This window comes from Trichosurus vulpecula, chromosome 1, assembly GCF_011100635.1.
Source record: "Trichosurus vulpecula isolate mTriVul1 chromosome 1, mTriVul1.pri, whole genome shotgun sequence".
NCBI lineage: Eukaryota > Metazoa > Chordata > Mammalia > Diprotodontia > Phalangeridae > Trichosurus > Trichosurus vulpecula.
Genome location: NC_050573.1, coordinates 447,646,274 through 447,666,050, shown reverse-complemented (window position 1 = coordinate 447,666,050; position 19,777 = coordinate 447,646,274). Strand labels below are relative to the sequence as shown.

Sequence of the window (19,777 nt, the reverse complement as noted above, 5' to 3'; positions counted from 1 at the left end):
TTGACCAACTCATTCTTTAGGATTATATTGCTTAGTCTCCATTTGAATCTGAATCCTTTCTTTTTTTATTAATTTATTTTAAACTTAAATACTAAAACAAATATACAATAAGAAAAGAAAAATAAACATATTATAAACTTAAATAGAAAATAAGAAAAGAAAAATAAACATATTATAAACTTAAATAGAAAATAAGAAAAGAAAAAAAAAAGCATTGCCATGTACCCAGCAGAACATAAGAGAGGATTCAAAGAATACAGCAATAAATTTCCATTTCAAGAAAGTCTACGTAATAAATACTATACATTGCATTCTGCGCTGTCTGTCTTTGCTTCCTTGTAAGTTTTCTTTTGTTCTCTGCTGTGTACTTCTTACTTTGTTCTTTTCTCCCCTTTCCCTCCCTCCCTCCCCAAGAAGACTACAATTAAGCGAGGAGATATAGATAGATAGATAGATAGATAGATAGATAGATAGATAGATAGATAGATAGATAGATAGATAGATGGATGGATGTATATATGTTGCATTATACATATATACATGCACACATATACATGCAAACATATATATTCATATACACTTACATGCACATATATATCATTAGATATCTATAATCATACTCACATGTAGACATTTGCATTCATATGCATCTATCTACTTGTTTGTCCTCTGTTTCTCTGAGAGTGGATAACCTCTTCCTTCATAGGTCCAAGTCTTTCCATATTTTTCTAAGTCCACCAAGTCATCATTTCCTACACCACAGCAGTATTCCAACCTTATATTGTCTAGTTACTTTAAATAGTGTAAAAGAATATTGATTAATATGGCTGATGCAGAGTGTAGTTTCCAGATTTTTCTCTTTTGATTAAAACTATTTTAGCTTTAATCTTTGTCTGAGATCATGAGTACAACTGCTGATTTTTTTGCCTAATAAATTCTACTCCTAATCTTTATTTTATATTTGTGTGTATCTCCTATTTCTTTTCTTTTTTTGGAGGGGGAAGGCAAGGCAATTGGGGTTAAGTGACTTGCCCAAGGTCACACAGCTAGTAAATGTGTCAAGTGACTGAGGCTGAATTTGAACTCAGGTCCTCCTGACTCCAGGGCCAGTGCTCTACTCACTGTGCCACCTAGCTGCCCCTATATCTCCTATTTCTTATCCCTCCTGACTCCTCTATTTTACTTCTACTATGTACTATACATTGCCCTCCTATTACTTAACCTATACCCCCACTAAAAATCCCTCCCTTATTCTCTCTCCCCACCCTGAAATCCCTTCTTTATCCTCTCCTCCCCCTCTCTATCTCCTTAGCCTTTTATTTCTTTTCTGCATTTAGAAGACTTTTATACCTATATACATATATATATATATATATATACATATATATATATATCTCGTTCCCTCTTTAACCCATGCCCAATGAGAGTAGGGTTCCAAAACCGCGCCCCCTTCCTCACTTAATTCCTCTGTGTCAGTTCTTCCTTTCGCGCCTCATTTGTATAATTAGTATTTTTACCTTTTCCTAGACAGTTTACTTTTTAGCATCACGTCATACTCAGCTTTACCCCAACCGTTCTTTTTACTCAATTACAAATAGCAATCTTGGACCTGTGATTTACATTTGAGTAAATAGTCTGTCCTTATTGAGTCCCTTGTAATTAGTTGTTTAGATGTTTACCTGATATTTCTCTTGGATCTTGTATGTCAAATTTTCTGTTGGTTTCAGATTTTTGCAGCAAAATCCTGAAAGTCTGTCAATTCATTGAACGTCCATTTTTTTGTCATTGTTCAGGATTATGCTTAGCTTTGCTGCGTATCATATTTTCGGCTGCAACCCCAATTCTTTTGCTCTTTGGTATATGGTGTTACAAGACCTGTGGTCTTTTAGTGTAGCTGCTGCTACGTCTTGTGTAATTCTAACTGTGGCTCTGCCATATTTGAATTGTTTTTTTTCTTGTTGTGTTTGATAAACCCAAAGACCCAAGCTTTTTGGACAAGAACTTACTATTTGACAAAAACTGCTGGGAAAACTAAAAAACAATGTGGCAGAAACTAGGTATAGATCAACATCTTACACCATATACCAAGATAAAGTCAAAATGGGTACATAATTTAGACATAAACGATGATATCATAAACAATTTAGGGAAGCAAGGAATAGTTTATCTGTCAGATCTATGGAGAAGGGAAGAATTTGTGACCAAACCAGATCTAGAGGGCATTATGAAATGTAAAATGGATAATTTTGATTATATTAAATGTAAAAGTTGTTGCACAAACAAAACCAATGCAACCAAGATTAGAAGGAAAGAAGAAAGTTGGGGAAAAATTTTATAGCAAAAATGTTTCTGATAAAGGCCTCACTTCTCAAATATATAGAGAACTGAATCAAATTTATAAGAATATGTCATTCCCCAGTTGATAAATAGTCAACATATAGGAACAGGCAGTTTTCAGATGAAGAAGTCAAAGTTATCTATAGTCATATGAAAAAATGCTTTGAATCATTATTGATTAGAGAAATGCAAATTAAAACACCTCTGAGGTACTACCTTACACCCATCAGATTGGCTAACATGATAGAAAAGGAAAATGATAAATGATGTGGGAAAATTGGAATACTAATGCACTGTTGGTGGTATTGTGAACTGATCTAACCATTCTGGAAAGCAATTCAGAACTATGTCCAAATGGCAATAAAACTGTTCATACTCTTTGATCCATCAAGCCTACTACTAGGTCTGTATCCCAAAGAGATTTTTTAAAAAAAAAAAAAGGAAAAGGACTACATGTGCAAAAATATTTATAACAGCTCTTTTCATAGTGTTGAAGAATTTGAAATGAAGGGGATGCCCACCAATGGGAGAATGGCTGAACAAGTTGTGGTATATGATTGTAGTGGAATATTGTTGTGCTATAAGAAATGATGAGCAGGATGATTTCAGAAAAACCTGGAAAAACTTACATCAACTGATGCAGAATGAAGTTGCAGAAGCAAGAGAACATTGTGCACAGTCACAGAAATACTGTACTATGATCAACTGTGAATAACCTAGTTATTCACAGCAGTAAACTGATCCAAAATAATTCCAAAGGACTTAGGATGAAAAATGTTATCTACCTCCATAGAAAGAACTAATGGATTCTGCAGATCAAAGCATACTATTTTTCACTTTATTTTTTCATATTTTTAATGTTTTCTTTCACAACATGACTAATATGGAGATACAGTTGGCATGATTCCACATGTATAACCTATATCAAATTGCTTACTGCCTCAAGGAGTGGGTGAGGCGAGGGAGGGAGGGAGAGAATTTATAACTCAAAATTTTAAAAATGAATGTTAATTATTTTTACATGTAATTGTGAAAAATAAAATATTATTCAAAAAATTCTAAAAAAATTTTAAAAAGAAAAAGAAATTACCTTTAATATAACCTATTATGTTGTATTCTCTACAGGGACATGCTTACTATCTGTGCTTGTCTTTGTTACTTTGTAGTTTTTATATCCTACTATGTGGGAAGTCCTTATAAAGGTGTTATTTATCAGTAGTTATATGTCCATTAGGTCTAACATTTTAAAAAATTTTCTTCAAATCTTTAACTTCCTTATTACTAACATTTTTGTTAGATTTGTCTATCCAGAAAGAGTTGTTATGGCCCCTAACAATTATTGTCTTGCTTTCTATTTCTCCCTATAGTTCAAATAACTTTTCCTTCAACTATACAGATGCTTTGTCATTTAGTACATATATTATCCATAATGCTCTTAAGTACAGTGCTGTTTCCCTGTTTTTCTCTTTTAACCATGTGCCAGATGTGGCATTTCACACAAGCCAATTCTACGTAGGGTGCAACTGCATCACCCAGTCTCCATGGGACCATCGTATCTCCCAGAGAGGCCCAGCCCTTGCCCTGTAAAAGATTTCAAGGGAAAGTTGTGTCCTTGGAGAGGGTAGCCATGGTGATGGTACCTTGCAGGGCAGGTTGGGGGCCAGTAACAATTGCATCCTGCTTGTCCAGATCACAAGATAAGGTATGAGGCTGGTAGTCATCATGGAGAGAAAGTACAGAAGGGTATCCTCCTAGAAAGGAAATGTAGCCTTCCAGAAGGATGTTGGCACACAGAATTAAAGCCCTATTTGCCTTGTGCTGCTTGTGAATCTGCTCAGTAAGGACCTTGCATTCTACTTTTTTAAAATTTTAAACCATTTTTGTCTATCAATCGTTATTTTTTTTACTAACAATCATTAACAAACACAAATATTTCAATATACAAAAAACAAAAGTTTGTTGTATAAAAACTGTGAACTTCTGTTACATACAGTTTGTTTTAAAAAGTGTACATTAAATTTAACAAGGTAACAAAATTGACCTGTTTGTGTTCCCTTCTAGACTTAATTTTGTTTTCTATGTCAGGGGTTCTTGGAAAGATTTGAGGCGTGTTACAATTTTTTTATACTTTGATAACTGTATTTCAGTATAATTGATTGCCCTGCTTTTACACCCTCCAGGTCCCAGGCACTGTCATCTGACTTGCTGATGCAATTTGTGAACCCCCTGGCCTTGCCATCCACCCTCTAGTGAAGCCTTATGACTTCAGACCTTCCATCTGCCCTTCAACTAAACATGCTTTTCTGTGTTCTCTCCTCCAATTGGAGGATGACCATTTTGCGAGAAGGGTCTGCCTTGCTTTTTCTATTTGTACACCCAGCACCTAGCCCAGTTCTTAGAACAGAGTAAGTACTTAATAAATGTTATTTCACTTATTCATTCATTTGGCCTAATAGTGTTATCACTGAGTCAAAGGGTAGCCTCACCTATTTACTGAGAAGATTGAGATCATGGGTTGTGAACTCCATCATCTACCTTCCTTCATACCTTTACTCATTCTCTTTTCCTTTTCTCCTGTTTCAAAGAAGGAAATGTTCCTTCTTGCCAAGGCCAACATCTTATGCTTATGCTCTTCTTCCGTATTTCCTCCTATCTCCTTTGGGAGTTTGCCAAATTATTTCCTGTATCTAATCTGCAGTCTTTCCTTTGATAATCTCATCTGTTCCTCTGTATAGATGGTTCCAACATCTATATATCTAGTCTTGAACTTTCCTTTCCCCTCTAATCCGTTGCCATAACTGCAATTATTGGTTACATTGACCTAGATACTCTACCAGCACTTCAAAATCAACATGACCCTGTTGAACTCATCCCATTTCTCCATCTGCAAAATAGCCCTTCCTTCTAAGTTCCCTCTTTCTGTTGATGGGGCCCTTATCCTCACAGTCAGTCAACCTTAAAACCTTAAAGGTCGTCTTTGCCTCCTTCCTTTGCCCCCAACGTCTAAGCAAGTATTAAGTTCTATCAATTCTACCTCCACAATATCTCACATCCATTTCCTCTTTTCTACCCACAGTGCCATCACCAAGTTCAAACCCTTATCACTTCTAGGACCTAGGTCCAAATTTCATCTCTTCTACATATTATACATGTGTCCTTAGACAAGTAGCAACCTCCCTGGGCCTTGGTTCCTTATCTATAAGATGAAGGGATTGGACTGGATGACTTGTCAGGTTCCTTCCAGCTCTAGATCTGTGATTATATGACTAGACTACTTTTAGAGCCTAATTGGCTTTCTTGTCTCTGTTCTCTCTCCTTTCCAATTCACTCTTCACATGGTTGTCAAAACAGTCTATCGAAGGCACAGCCCTGAGATGTCACTCTCCTGCTCAAAAATTATGAGGGCCTCCTATCGCCTATAGGACAAAATACAAATCCCTTTAGCCTGGCATTGAACAATCTACTCAATCTAACTCCAGCCTACGTTACTATCCCTATTTCACATTATCTTCCCTCCCATATTCTATATTCCAATCAAACACAATGATCAGTTGGTTCCCAAAGTGGATGTGCCCTGCCCTGCATCCATTCGATCAGATAGGCCATCCTCTATATCTGGAATAAACTTGATCATGTCTTTCAGAATCATTTTCTTCCTTCGCAGTTCAAATCTGGTGACATCTCTTTTGTGAAAAGGAGCTCTCTACACCATCACCACCACCACCACCACCACCCCTCAATCCAGTTAAAAATGTTATCTACCTCCTCAAATTTTCCGAGAACAATTTGTTTGTATTTCCCTTTGGTTTCCATTACTCCCTACTTTGTATTATATTATCTATCTGTGCCTGTTTGTATATACATACACAGTAGCATGTAAACTCCTTATGGGCTGGGAGTTGGCTAAAAATAACACCGATATAAGATTTCCTACTTGGAACGCTAGCATTCAAGGATCTGCACAACTCAATGCCACCTTTACACAGTCAACCTTCTCTTCTACTACAAATTAATGCAGACTCTGTCTGTCCTGTTAGGTCTTTCATACGCCCCAGGCTCACTTGTTTCTATTTCCATACTCTTGCTCATGTAGTTCCCTGATCCGGCACACCCTCCTCTCCAAACTATACTCACTATTCAGTCCTACCTACTCAATGAAGCCTTTCTGAACTCCTGCAACATACACCAATCTCATTCATGGAACTCCTGTTAGACTTAGAATCTGACATGCATAATTTATTTAGGTTTAGATTATATGATGTCTTTTATTGTGCCCTAATTCTTTCATATGTGTAAGCCTTTTCTTCCACACAAGATAGTAATTTTCTTCAGTGCAAGTGCCATGTTGTATATTTCTATCCCATTTCCACATCAGGGCAGCTGGTGGCACAGTGAATGGAGTGCCAGGCCTGGAGATCAAATCTGGCCTTAGACACTTACTATATGTGTGACCCTGGGCAAGTCACTTACCCTGTTTGCCTCAGTTCCTCCTCTATAAGATAAGCTAGAGAAGAAAATAGCAAACGTTTTCCAAGAATACCCTAATTGGGCTCACAAAGAATCAGACACAACTGAACAGTTTCCACAACATTAGGAAAAGTGTGTCTCCAGTAAATGCTTGTTTTTAAATTGAGCATTGTGGCACTTTGAGGTGATAATTCCCACATGCTGTGGAACAGATTGAAAAGGGATAGAAGAGTAGATAAAAGCAAGAAATCCACTAGAGTAGCCCAGGCACATGCCTAATAAACAAGGCCTGGACAAGATATGCTGAGTTTGAGCAACAATTAGTAGGCTGAGGGAGTTGGAATAAGTCTGGAAAGGTAAGATAGGGGACAGATTATGGTGTTAAAATGGATTTTTTATTCTGAATTTAACAAACACCAAAAACAAACCAAAAAAGAGAATGTTTTCATGTACAAAGTAAAACAGAAAAAGATTATATGTGAAACCATAAATTTCTGTTATAGCTTACTTTTTGAAAAAAAAAACCATAATAAATTCAACATGTTCTTACCAAAGTGGACTGGCTTGTCTATGTTTCCCTCTGAACTTCCCTTTGTTTTCATCTGTGCCTTTTTTTCAATGCTTCAGTGGTACTCTTTTAGTTCTTATATTTTTGGCAGTTCTGTCAATATCTCCCCTGCCCTGCCAAGTCACTTTATTTCTTATTACTTCAATTTCCTCAACTATACAATGATAGCACCTACCTCACAGGGTTGCAGTGAGAATCAAATGAGAAGGTGCTATTTTGTTAATTTTTCAGCTGTATCTGGCTCTTCACGACTCCATTTGGGGCTTTCTTGGCAAAGATACTGGAGTGGTTTGCCATTTCCTTCTCCAGCTCATTTTACAGATGAGGAACTGAGACAATCAGGGTTAAGTGATTTGTCCAGGGTCAGAGAGCTAGTAAGTGTGTGAGGCCAGATTTGAAGTCGGGAAGGCTCCAGGCCCAGGACTCTATCCACCATGCCACCTAGCTGCCTTAGGAAGTGCTATCTGTATAAATGCTTATTCCCCTCCTCACTTCACTCTGTGTCAGTTCATATATGTCTTCAAAGGTTACATGAAAACAGTCCTTTTCATCACTTTTTATAGCACAATAACATGATATTCTATTACTCTGCTATAATTTGTTTATTCCTCAATTGATGGTCACTCCTTTTATTTCCAGTTCTTTGCTACAACAAAAAGGGCTGCTATAAATATTTTGGCACATGTGGGGTTTTTCCCCTCTTTCTCTAATTTCTTTGGGGACATAAACCTAATAATGATATCCCTGGTTTATCATTTAGTGGCTTTGGGGGCCTAGTTCTAAATTACAGAAAGGCTGGATTCATTCATATCCACCCCAACAATGCATGAATGTACCTATCTTAATGGAGCTCCTCTAATAACTGCCATTTTCCTTTTTTCTCATATTTGCCAACTTGAAATATGGGAGGTGAAACTTCAGAGCTGTTTTAATTTGTACTTTTATCATTGGTGATTTTGTGCATTTTTCATATGGTTATTGATCACTTGGATCTCTTCCTTTGAGAAGTGTCCATTCATGTCCTTTGACCACATATCTTTTGGGCTATAGCTATCATTCTTATATTTTTGAGTTAGGTCTTTCTATACCTTGGATATCAGACCTTTATGAAAGAACCCTGCTACAAAGATTTTTTCCCATTTAAATGAAGAAATCTCCTTTCTAATTTTAAATATATTCATTCTGTTTGTACAAAAATTTATCAGTTTTATGTAATCAAAATTCTCTGTTTTATCTTCTGTGATCTTCTCTATCTCTTGTCTGGTCGTGAACTCTAACCATATCATTAAAAGTTTGTTCCTCTTTGCTTCTCTAGATTGCTTATGATATGATCTTTTCAATCTAGGCCATGTATCCATTTGGAGTTTATTGTGGCATATGGAATGAGATTTAAGTTTATACCTAATTTCTGCCAAATATCTTTCCAGTTTCCCAGCAATTTTTGTCAAATAGTAAGTCCTTAATGTAGTAGTTGGGGTCATTGGGTTTATTAAACAGTATGCTACTATGTTTATTGGCATCTGTGTTACCTACCTAATTTCTTCCAATAATTAATTTGTCTATTTTGTGGCAACTTACAGTTTTGATGATTATTGCTTTGTAGTGTAGAGGTCTGTTGTTAATAGGACTCATTCCTCCCTGCTTTTTTACCCTCATTTCCTCTGAGACTTTTTCTCTTTCCAGATGAATTTTTAAATTAGTTTTTCTCTAGCTCTTTAAAGTAGTAATCTTGGAGGCAGAGCCAAGATGGCAGAGGAAAGGCAGGAAGTTGCTTGATCTCTCCCCAGTTTCCCTCAAAAAATTCTTAAATCAAGCCTCTAAATGAATTCTGGAGTGACAGAACCCACAAAAGGACAGGGTAAAACAATTTTCCAGCCCAGGATAACTTAGAAGGACTGCAGGAAACATCTGTCTCACTTGGCTAAAAGGGTAGCACTGCCCAAGCACAGGCAATGTCCAGGCAAACTAGAGAGAGGCTTGTAGCCTCAGCAGAGATCAGCAACTGAGGGCCTGAAGACCTGGCTCAGCAGGCTAGTGGCACAATGGCTGTGAGGCCTCTGTGCAGCACACAAAGTGCCAGTCCCAGAACTGGTGTAACAGGTGTGACTAGGCCAGGTGATCCCTGTACAACAGGTGAGCCACCAGCCCTGGAGGCCCCAGCACAGAAGACTAATGGCCAGGCCCCTAACTCTCAGCACATAAAGTTTGGCACAGTGTCTCTTGTACACTATGAGCAAAGTTCAACTTTAAAAGTCATGAAATGTTGGAAAATAAGCAAAAAACAAGCAAGTGAACAAGCCCTGATCATAGGAAGCCACCGTGGTGATAGGGAAGATCAAAACAAAAACTGAGATGAGGACAAAAATGTCAAAACACCTACATGCAAGGTCTCAAAGAGAAATATAATTTGGTTTCAAAGCCATAAAACACCTCTAGAAGAACTCAAAAGGGATTTTAAAAATCAAATGAGAGAGACAGAAGACAATTGGGAAAAGAAATGAGAGTGATACAGGAGAATCATGAAAAAAGAGTCAACAGATTGGAAAAAAGAAAACAACTCCTTAAAAAGTAGAACTGGTCAAATGGAAAAGGCAGTATGAAAGCTTACTGAAGAAAATAATTCCTTAAAAATTAGGATCAGGCAAGTGGAAGCTAATGTGTCTATGAAAGATTAGGACTCAAACAAAATCAAAAGAATGAAAAAATAGAAGAAAATGTAAAATACCTCATTGAAAAAACAACTGATCTGGAAAACAGATCTAGGAGAGATAACCTAAACATTATGGGACTACCTGAAAGCCATGATCAAAAAAGGAGCCTGGACAGCATCTTTCTTTTTTTTTTTAATTTTATTTATTTTATTCTGAACTTAAGAAATAAAACAAGCATTTCCATAACATAGTAGAATAGAAAAAAAAGATGATTGTACATGAAACTGAAATCGTTATGTACAACTTGCTATTCCTTTTTAATGTTATCATGTAGTTTTTTCCCCTTTTCTTCTTCCTCCCCTCCCCCCACCCTAGAGATAGCTATCATTAGGCACACATACACACACACACACACACACACACACACACACGCACGCACACGCACACGTAAAACCATTCTATGCATATTTCTCTTTATCAATTCTTTCCTTCATATGTCCTTTGTGGTTAATTTGGGTATTTATAAGTCAAAATGACTTATTCGCTCAAAATTGTTCTTAACACAATATTGTTGTTACTGTATATAGCATTCTCTTGATTCTGCTTACTTCATTCTTCATTATTTTGTGGAAGTCTGTCCGTGTTTTTCCAAGGTCACTGAGCTCATCATTTCTTATAGCACAGCAGTAGTCCATCACAATCATACACCACAACTTGTTCAACCTTTCCCCAGTTCCTGGGCATCCCCAGTTCTTTGCCACCACAAAGAGAGCTGTTATAAATATTTTAGAACATGTAGATTCTTTTCCTTAGCATCTTTCAAGAAATTATCAAGGGAAACTGCCCTGGTATCCTAGAACTACAGGGTGAAATAGTAATTGAAAGACTCCACAGGTTACCTCCTGAAAGAGGTCCCAAAATGAAAACTCCCGGGAACACTACAGCCAAATTCCAGCATTCTCAGGTCAAGGAGAAAAATGCTACAAACAGTCAGAAAGAAATGACTGAAATATCAAGGAATCATAGTTAGGATTGCATAGGATTTAGCAGCTTCTACATTAAATGTGATATTCCAGAAAGCAAAGGAGCTTGGATTACAATCAAGAATCAAATACTCAGCAAAAGTGAGCATACTCTCTCAGGGAAAAATTGGACATTCCATGAAATAGGGGGCTTTCAAACTTTCCCAATGAGAAGACCAGAGCTGAATAGAAAATCGAGTTCTCAAATACAAGACTCAAGAGAAGCATTAAAAGGTAAACAGGAAAGAAAAGAAACAAAAACGTGTTATTCAATAAGGTTAAACTGTTTATATCCCTATATACAAAGATGATACTTGTTACTCTTAAGAACTGTTATCTCTATTAGGGAAGTTAGAAGAAGTATACATAGATAAAGGGTGTGGGTATGACGTGACTTTGATGGGATAATATAAAGTAATAATCTTTTGGTGGCTTAATTGGCATGGCGCTGAACAAGTAAATTAATTTAGGTGGTATTTTCATTTTTATTATCTTGGCTAGGCCTAACCATATGCAATTACCATTTCTCCAATTATTTGTCTTTATTTTTGTAAAGTGTTTTATAATTATAGTTATAGAGTTCCTGTGTATATCTTGGTAGGTGAAATCCTAATTATTTTATACATTCTATAGATCTGAGTGGAATTTCTCCAGCTCTTCCTGTTGAGTTTCATTGGTAATATTTAGAAAGGTTGATATTTTGTGTGGGTTTATTTAATATCCTGTTCCTTTGCTGAAGTTCTTTCAATTAATTCAACTTCTGAACTTTTCTGAGTTTATCACCATAAGAGCTGCAAAAGTGATGATTTTGTTTCTTCTGCCTATGTCTATCGCACAAAGTTCTTTTTGTTGTTTTATTGGTAAAGCTAGCATTTCTAGCACTATGTGGTGATAATGAATGTCCTTGTTTTATCCCTAATTAGAAAGGCCTCTGGTTTATCTCCATTTCGTATATAATGCTGTCTTAGCTTTGGATAAGTACTACTTGCTATATTAAATAGCCATTTATTTTACGTCCATACATTTTATTATTTTTCTAAGTAATATGGGCTATTATGGTTACAGCTTTCCTAATATTCAACCAACCTTGCATTGCTGGCATATATCCTACCTGGTCATAGTGTAGAGTCTTCCTAATATGTTGCTATATAGCTTTTTTTTTTTTGGTAGAAAAATGATCCATAGAAGTTTACCTGATATAGAAAACACAGGACAAGACAAGCTGGATTGACTGTCACCACAGCTGTTAAGCACACATGAGCCATTCCTAAACCACACAGCATCAGTCAAGTAATAAATTGGACTGCTCTTGAAAGGAGTGGCTTGAGTCTCTGTGTAGTGCCTGAAGGAGGGATTAAAAAGCAATCTGGTCCCCAGGTTTCTCCTTCATGAGGAAAATGATGAGAGGCTGTTTTCCATACAGAGGAGTGCCAAGCACAGCTCCACAGCCTTAAAGACCCCAAAATGTTGACTTCTTCAAAACAGTGACACAAACTCACCAGAAGTCCCCACCAAACCTCATCAAGGACCTTATTTGTTTGTTGGCTGATTGAAGGAAACCTTCTCTCCAATACATTTTTGCTAATATTTTATTTAACATTTTTGCATTGATACTAATGAATGATAATAGTCTATAGTTTCTTTTTTCTGATTTATCTTTTGTATTATGAAAAGAATTGGTAGAAAGTATCCTTTGTCTATATATAAAGATCATAGTGGGTTTTTAAAAATAGGTTGAGGATTATTTTTTTAACCTAGAGGCAGTAGGGAACTATCGAAGATTTTTGAGCAGAGAAGTGATACAATCTTATCTATTTTAGGCATAGTAATATGGCAATCATGTGGAAGAGAGATTGGAGAGGAGAGATTTGGAAGCAGAGAGACTAATTAGATGGGTTTTATTGTAGGGAGGAGATGAGAACCCAAACGAGGACAGCAGCTACACGAGTGAAGAGAAGACAATGAATATGAGGAAATATGTTGTGGTGGCGGACTGGACAATACACAGCAATTGATGAGGGAGCAGGGAGAGAAAGAAGAAAGATTCAAGGATCACTCCAAGGTGGTGAATCTCAACGAGTTAAACAGGACGGTTATGCCCTCAATAGAAAAAGAAAAGTGTGGAGAAGTGGGTTTAAGTGGAGGACTGTTTTGGACATGTGAACTTGAGATGCTCCTGGAATACCAAGGTAAAGATGTCTCTAGGCAGCAGGTGTTGCAAGAGAGAGATTAGGAATGTATCTGTATAATATAGTGGTATTTGTATCACTATAGATGTGAGAATGGGGGCAGGGAGACAGAGACACAGAGACAGACACACAGACACACAGAGGAGACATATGGAGAGACAGACACACAGAGACAGGGAGAAAGACAGAGACAGAGAGACCCAGTTAGAACCTTAAGGGATACTCATACTTAGAATGTATGAAATGAATGATGACCCACTAAAGACTGAGGAGCAGAAAGAAAAATAAGAGAGAGTAGTGTCATGGAGGCAAAGAAAACAGAGAACTCAGGAGGGGATGGTCAAAAGTGTCAAAACCAGGATAAAGTGTCAATGAGGATGAGAGAGGAGTGAGAAAAAGTTTTCACAGTCAGCAGCTATGAGATCACTGGTAACCTTGAAGAAAGTAGTCTCAGTGAGCAGTGGTGTGGGAAGCCAAATTGCAAGGGGTTGAGAAATATTTAAGAAGTGAGGAAATGGAGAGAGTGAGAGTCTTTTGCTGGGATGAAGATAAAAGTTTTGATTAGCTGATGAAGTGTGATCGTCAGCAAGAAATGCATTAAATTACTGCCTCAAAACAGTTTAGATAAAATAAATTTGTAGGAACCCTAGTTGGCAGTTGTAAGACTTTCTCTATTATTTGCAGTATGCAAATAGGAATGGAGAAGGCTGATGGTGGGGAACACCAGGGTTAGCATTTCTCAAGGTATGAGTGCCAATAGGACAAATTAGCAAAGCATATAAAAATAAAGGAAAACAAATTTGGGAATGTGGTTCCTATGCCAGGTTATTCAAAGTCACAAATTTTTCCCCCCACCGCCACCCCAGAACATTAATATCAGCTATAGCACAACTAGTTGGCACAGGGGATAGAGTGCCAGGCCTGAAGTCATAAAAGACTCATTTTCCTGAGTTCAAACCTGACCTCAGACACTGACTGTGTGACCCTGGGCAAGTTACCTTACCCTATTCACCTCAGTTTTCTCATCTGTAAAATGAGCTGGAGCAGGAATCAGCAAAGCACTCCAGCATCTTTGCTAAGAAAACCCCAAGTGGCTTCACAAAGAGTGGGACATGACTGAAAAATGACTGAACAACAGCAAATATCAGCCCTTTCCAATCAATGAAAAGAACTCCCACAGTGGGAAAGCACTGGCTTAGTCATAGCTGTTTAACATCTATAGCTTATTGTCTCATGTCTTCAGTGTGCTAATGTAGCAGGTTCTGACAAAATAAAGTCTAGTCTGGTGGCTGTAAAATATAATCACGGGGGCTCACAGAGCTAGAGCCGACTCATGAGTATTCAAAGAATCCTGAAATCATTGATATCATCATATTTTTGTATCGTCAGTGAAAAGTTTTAGAAATGATTAGAAATAACTATTCTGTTGCTAGAAAATTCTCACTTATTCTGAGGAAGCATAGTTAGTGTCTGTTAATATTTTCCCCATCTTTCCTATCAGTGTTACTTTATTAATTCAAACTATGAACTGGGGCATTATTCAAAATAGGAAATGTTATTACAGAAGGTTTCATGAGGAAGCCAATCCATTATGAAAATATTATACATGGCTTTCAATCTCATAACATATGAAATTATATATATATATATATATATATATATATATATATATATATATGTATATGTATAGCAAGAGAGAAGGAGAGAGATAGAGGGGGAGGGGGAGGGAAGGAGGCAGGGAGGTGGGGAGAGAGAGAGAGAGAGAGAGAGAGAGATGGGCCTGAGAACAGTCTTGGAGAACAACTACACTTAGTAGGAAGAGAAGAAAGGGAAAGAGATACAGGAAGAACACTGAGAAAGAGAACAAGATAGCAATGTTAAGAAAGCCAAGAGAGATGAGGATCAAGAAGTGTCTGGACAACAGCATCTAATGCTGCAGAAATAATAAAGATAAAATAGTATGTGGCATTAACATAATACTCTAAGATTTGGTAAGCACTTTACAAAAATAATATCATTTTATCCTCCCAATAACCTTGTGAGGTGGGTGCTATTATTGTCCCTGTTTTATTTATGCACAAACTAAAGCAGACAGAGGTTGACTTGCCCAGTGTAACACAGCTAGGAAGTGTCTGAGGCTGTGTTTGAACTCAGGTCTTTATGTAGCACCATTAAGGTTTGAAAAGTACTTTGCATATACAAGCACATCTGGGTTTCATAACTACCCAATACTACATGTATTCTTGCCCCCACTTTGGAGATGAGGAAATTGAGGCTCAAAGAAACAAAGGTGTTTGCTTGTCCATGATCACATTGCTATTAAGTGTCAGAAGTTGAATTTGAATCTGAGTCTTCCAGAATCCAAGACCCACGCTATCCTTTCCACCATAATGCCTCTCAAATATTACTTCAAATGCTAAAATAATAATAATAATTATAGTAACAATAATAGTCCAAGGACAATTAAAAAGGCCATGAAAGAAAAATGAAAAAACATCTTAGGAGAAGGCTATTTATTCCTTTAGCTTGATAAATCAATTTCACAAGAGAGCAGTCATACCTAATTATTAAGTGCCCATGTGCCAGGAACTGTTCTAAGCATTGGGGATAGTCACATAAGCCGTTAGCCCAAAAGGTCATGTACTTGCACAACTTTCACTATACCTGCATTAAAAAGTGGCAAATGATAAACAAGTCGTTAGAGATTGATTGTAAAAGACAGATGAGTCAATCAGTAGCCTTCTTGCTGCTGGACTGCCAAATGAGAGGTAAAAATTATCATTTTTCCTAGGAACAAGTCTGTTCATAGCTTAAAAATAAACTTTTTAAAATGACATTTGAAAATCCATTAGATTTTTCATACCAAAATCAAACATCTAGTACATACTGGAACACTAAAGCACACTGAGATGATGCTGATCATATATACTATATGTTTCCTTCAAACAGATAAGAATTTTTAAAAATTTTAAAATTATTTTTAATATATATGCCTTTATTCTCTCTCTCCCACTTCCTAGTGGAAGGGAAAAAAAGTGTTATAAGACATTTGTGTAGTCAAGCAAAACATATTCCCACATTTGCCATATAAAAATGTCCATCTCATTCCGTGTCAGGAGTCCATCACTCTTCAATCAGGAGGGTGGGAAGCATTCTTTATCACTGGATATCTGAAATCATGGTTGGTCATTGCACTGATCAGAGTTCTTAGGTCTTTCAAAATAGATTGTCTTTACAATGTTACTACATAAATTATTCTTCTGGTTCTGATTATTTCACTTAATTCTGCATCAGTTCATAAGTCTTCCAAGGCTTCTCTGAAATCATACTTTGCCTTGTTTTTTACTACAAAATAGTATTTCATATATTCATACACCATAATTTTTTCAGCCATTCTAAGAACAGAGTTTAACAATAATAGTAGAAATCAGAGCTAATAATAATTCATTAGTTTTCTTCCCCTCTCACTCACCTATATCACTCCTCTACTGCTACAAACTGAACAAACTGATAATTATGGAAACGGAAAGGAAGTTACTCATCCTGATCTTGCAAAATCAATGCAGTTTAACCTCAAAGAGGAACAGCCTAAATCAAATCTAATCTAGTTTTAACTCAAGATCATACAGAGTGTGCTTGTTATATTAACATAATAAAAAAGGAAAACACATGCAAAAGGCAGTCATATTCTCATTACCACCAAAAGTTCAAACCAAGGATGGTATCAGAAAGATGTTGTTATTAATTTTTTATTTTAAAACAGTTCTTTTCAGAGTGGGGGCATGGGGTATGGAGTAAATATAGAGTCTTCAGTGAAATGGCAGTACTTCTTTTTTTTATTAATCTATGAAAAGATCAAGTTTTGATTAACCAGAGTGACTGTCAGTTAATGATGAGATGATGGAATGAGGAATGAGAGTGTAAAGGGTGAAGGAATGGAAGACGGAATTAAACTAAAATAGAAAATAAAATAATTTAGATTCTTAAAAAAATATATAATATACTCAAATTAGCAGATTTAATGACCATGTTTCAAAAGTATTTAAGAGACTGGTAGATGCTAGCTAGATTAGAGCTATTAATAATGTATGGAAAAGAAGACAAAATAAATCAGTTTTTTAAAAAAGGATAACCATTCCTCTTAAAAGGTAATTCTAATTGTTTTATAGATTGGTCAATTAACTTTGAGACCTTAGAAGACACAATACATCTTAAAGTGCTTATATGGCATATGTTTGTTTGTTTTAAAGAATTAGACTGAGCTACAACCAATTTTATTTTGAGGGATTGTTTTTTTGTGGGGGTAAAGGGAGAAGAGTTAGAATTCCATGACATCTTAAAACGGGGATTCTTCACTATTTTTGTGTCACAGAGTGACACCTATAGACTGCTCAGAATTTTTAAAAATTAATAAAATACATAGAATTCTACAAGAATACAATTATATTGAAATACAGGTACCAAGATATTTAAAAAACAACTCCACAGACTCTTTGCCTTAAAGTAACCGGAGAAGGCTAATGGAATCAAAGAAATAATCATGCCAGAACTTTACAGAGGCTGGGAGTAGAAAGGTCAGAGTCAAAACACTAGCACCCACACTTACTGCCTATGTGACTCTGGGTATAATACAACCTCTCTGGTCCTCCGTTTTCTGATCAGTAGATATAAGAAGCTGAACCATGTGGCCTCAAAATTCCCTTCCAACTCCATGATCTCATGACTTGAGAAAGCATATCAACTGCTATGTTCCAACAATCTATTTTGAGACGAGGTTGTTGTTGTTGTTAAAAACCAGTAACATGGATAAAGGCACTGACAGCATGTTCATCAAGTCTGGAGAAGACCTAGATTAGGCAGGGTTGTATACACTATAGGAAACAGGAGGTAATTCCTTAAGGCAAAGGCATGATAATATCCATAAGAACAACAAAAAAACAGACATGAGAATTGAGACACAAGTGCTATAGAAAAAAAAAGACCTACAATTTGTAGTGAGCCACAAGCCACAAGAAAGGGCTATATTTATGAAGTCTAAAATGCTCCAGGGATAGTTAAGAAGTATGAAACTTTCAAGACTGAGGAATAATCCATTCCATTTAGCCTATGGTATTAATTAATGAATTAATTACTTAATCACACATATCTATGTATGTAATACATGGCTAGGTTAGTGTGATAGTCTTGGGTTTATTAATTAAACACAAATATAAATCTTCTTTTACCTAAAAAATTTCCTAAAATTAAAAAAATGTATCATGATACCATCATCACTAGAAGAAAAGCCTCTTCAGCTTCAGGCATTATCTGTAGTAGATGTTTAATAAATCTGTGTTTGCTTCTTGGAGTGGGCTGGGGATAGGGAAGGAAGCTAAAGACCTACTATGACTTCATCAGTGTGGGGAATTCCAAGTATAGAAAAGAAACTTCCTTCCCCTCCCACCTATGACAAATCATCTGTAATTTACAGCCTCTGCAAACTCCCTGGAACCTAGAGATTAAGTGATTTGTCCAAGGTCACACATCCAGTGTGTGTCAGAGATACCACTCAAAGCCAGTTCTCTGGCCACCCTGCTATACCACACCAAATGAATAAATTATCCAACAGTCTTAAAACTATGTGAACTTTGTGATCACAATTAAATTTTTTCCACACTTCAAATTATCTTTCCTGAGTTATTTGTTCCTTGAGATCTAATTTTTCCTTTTCTAATGCTCACCAATTACACTTTCTTGTTTTCTGGGTCATAAAAGTGATGGTGTCCCCAAAGCAACTGATTCTAAATGGCACTGTAGATTTTGCCTGTCATACTTCAGCCACTCAGGAGCAGTTCTCTTGGATGGAAACCAAAGAAATGTGAATTAACAGTTTATACCTACCAAAAACCAAGTACAAGAACATCATTTATACTATTTATTAATGTACGTAAAAAAAAAATTTTCTGCAGAACTTTCTTAGCCAAGCAGTTGTCTAGTTGCATAGCACACATCTTTCATACGCAAAACTATGGCTTATACTTTCATTTAAAAGTCTAGGAGCTAAGAATCTGGTAAAAGACTTTCTGCTTAGAATGTCTCTCCATTTCAATCAAAAAACCACACTGAACATAATTCCGTGGTCTCTCTCATTTGTCTTAAAACAATCTGAATATCATGTAGGGTTAGGCTTGTTACTCTGTTTTGAACTGCATTTTCAGCATTTTATTTTTATACACTGATGTTACTCTCCATTTCAGACAGCAACAACAGGCTGAAGTTCATTCAGTTTCAAGCATGTTTGTCCATTCTTGTAATTCTGTAGCATCAGCCGCATTCCACAGTTTTGCAAAAGATTTCAGCCTTTTTCTAGGAAGGGGAGAAAAAAAATCACAAAATATGTCATTTCAGATCTTGAAAATGATGCTGGTGAAAATACCGATGGTATGAAAACAAATGTTGCTGAGAACAGTATGCTGGCTAGAGAGGAAAATTACCAAATATTTGTTTTATATCACAATTTGCCAGATGCAAGCAACCAGGCTAATTTTTCAACTCCAGGCTCAT

At 36.4% G+C, this 19,777-nt stretch overlaps 1 protein-coding gene across 1 annotated transcript in view; it reads right to left on the bottom strand.

Annotated features, from left to right (window-relative positions):
• Nucleotides 1-19,135: 19,135 nt before the first annotated feature.
• MSH3 (mutS homolog 3) overlaps nt 19,136-19,777 on the bottom strand; it is a 202,550-nt gene continuing 201,908 nt past the window's right edge. Inside the window, exon 24 of the mRNA XM_036764612.1 lies at nt 19,136-19,579. Within this exon, the coding sequence (XP_036620507.1) occupies nt 19,492-19,579 (88 nt within the window). The 3' untranslated portion in view covers nt 19,136-19,491. The remainder of the gene's footprint in view (nt 19,580-19,777) is intronic.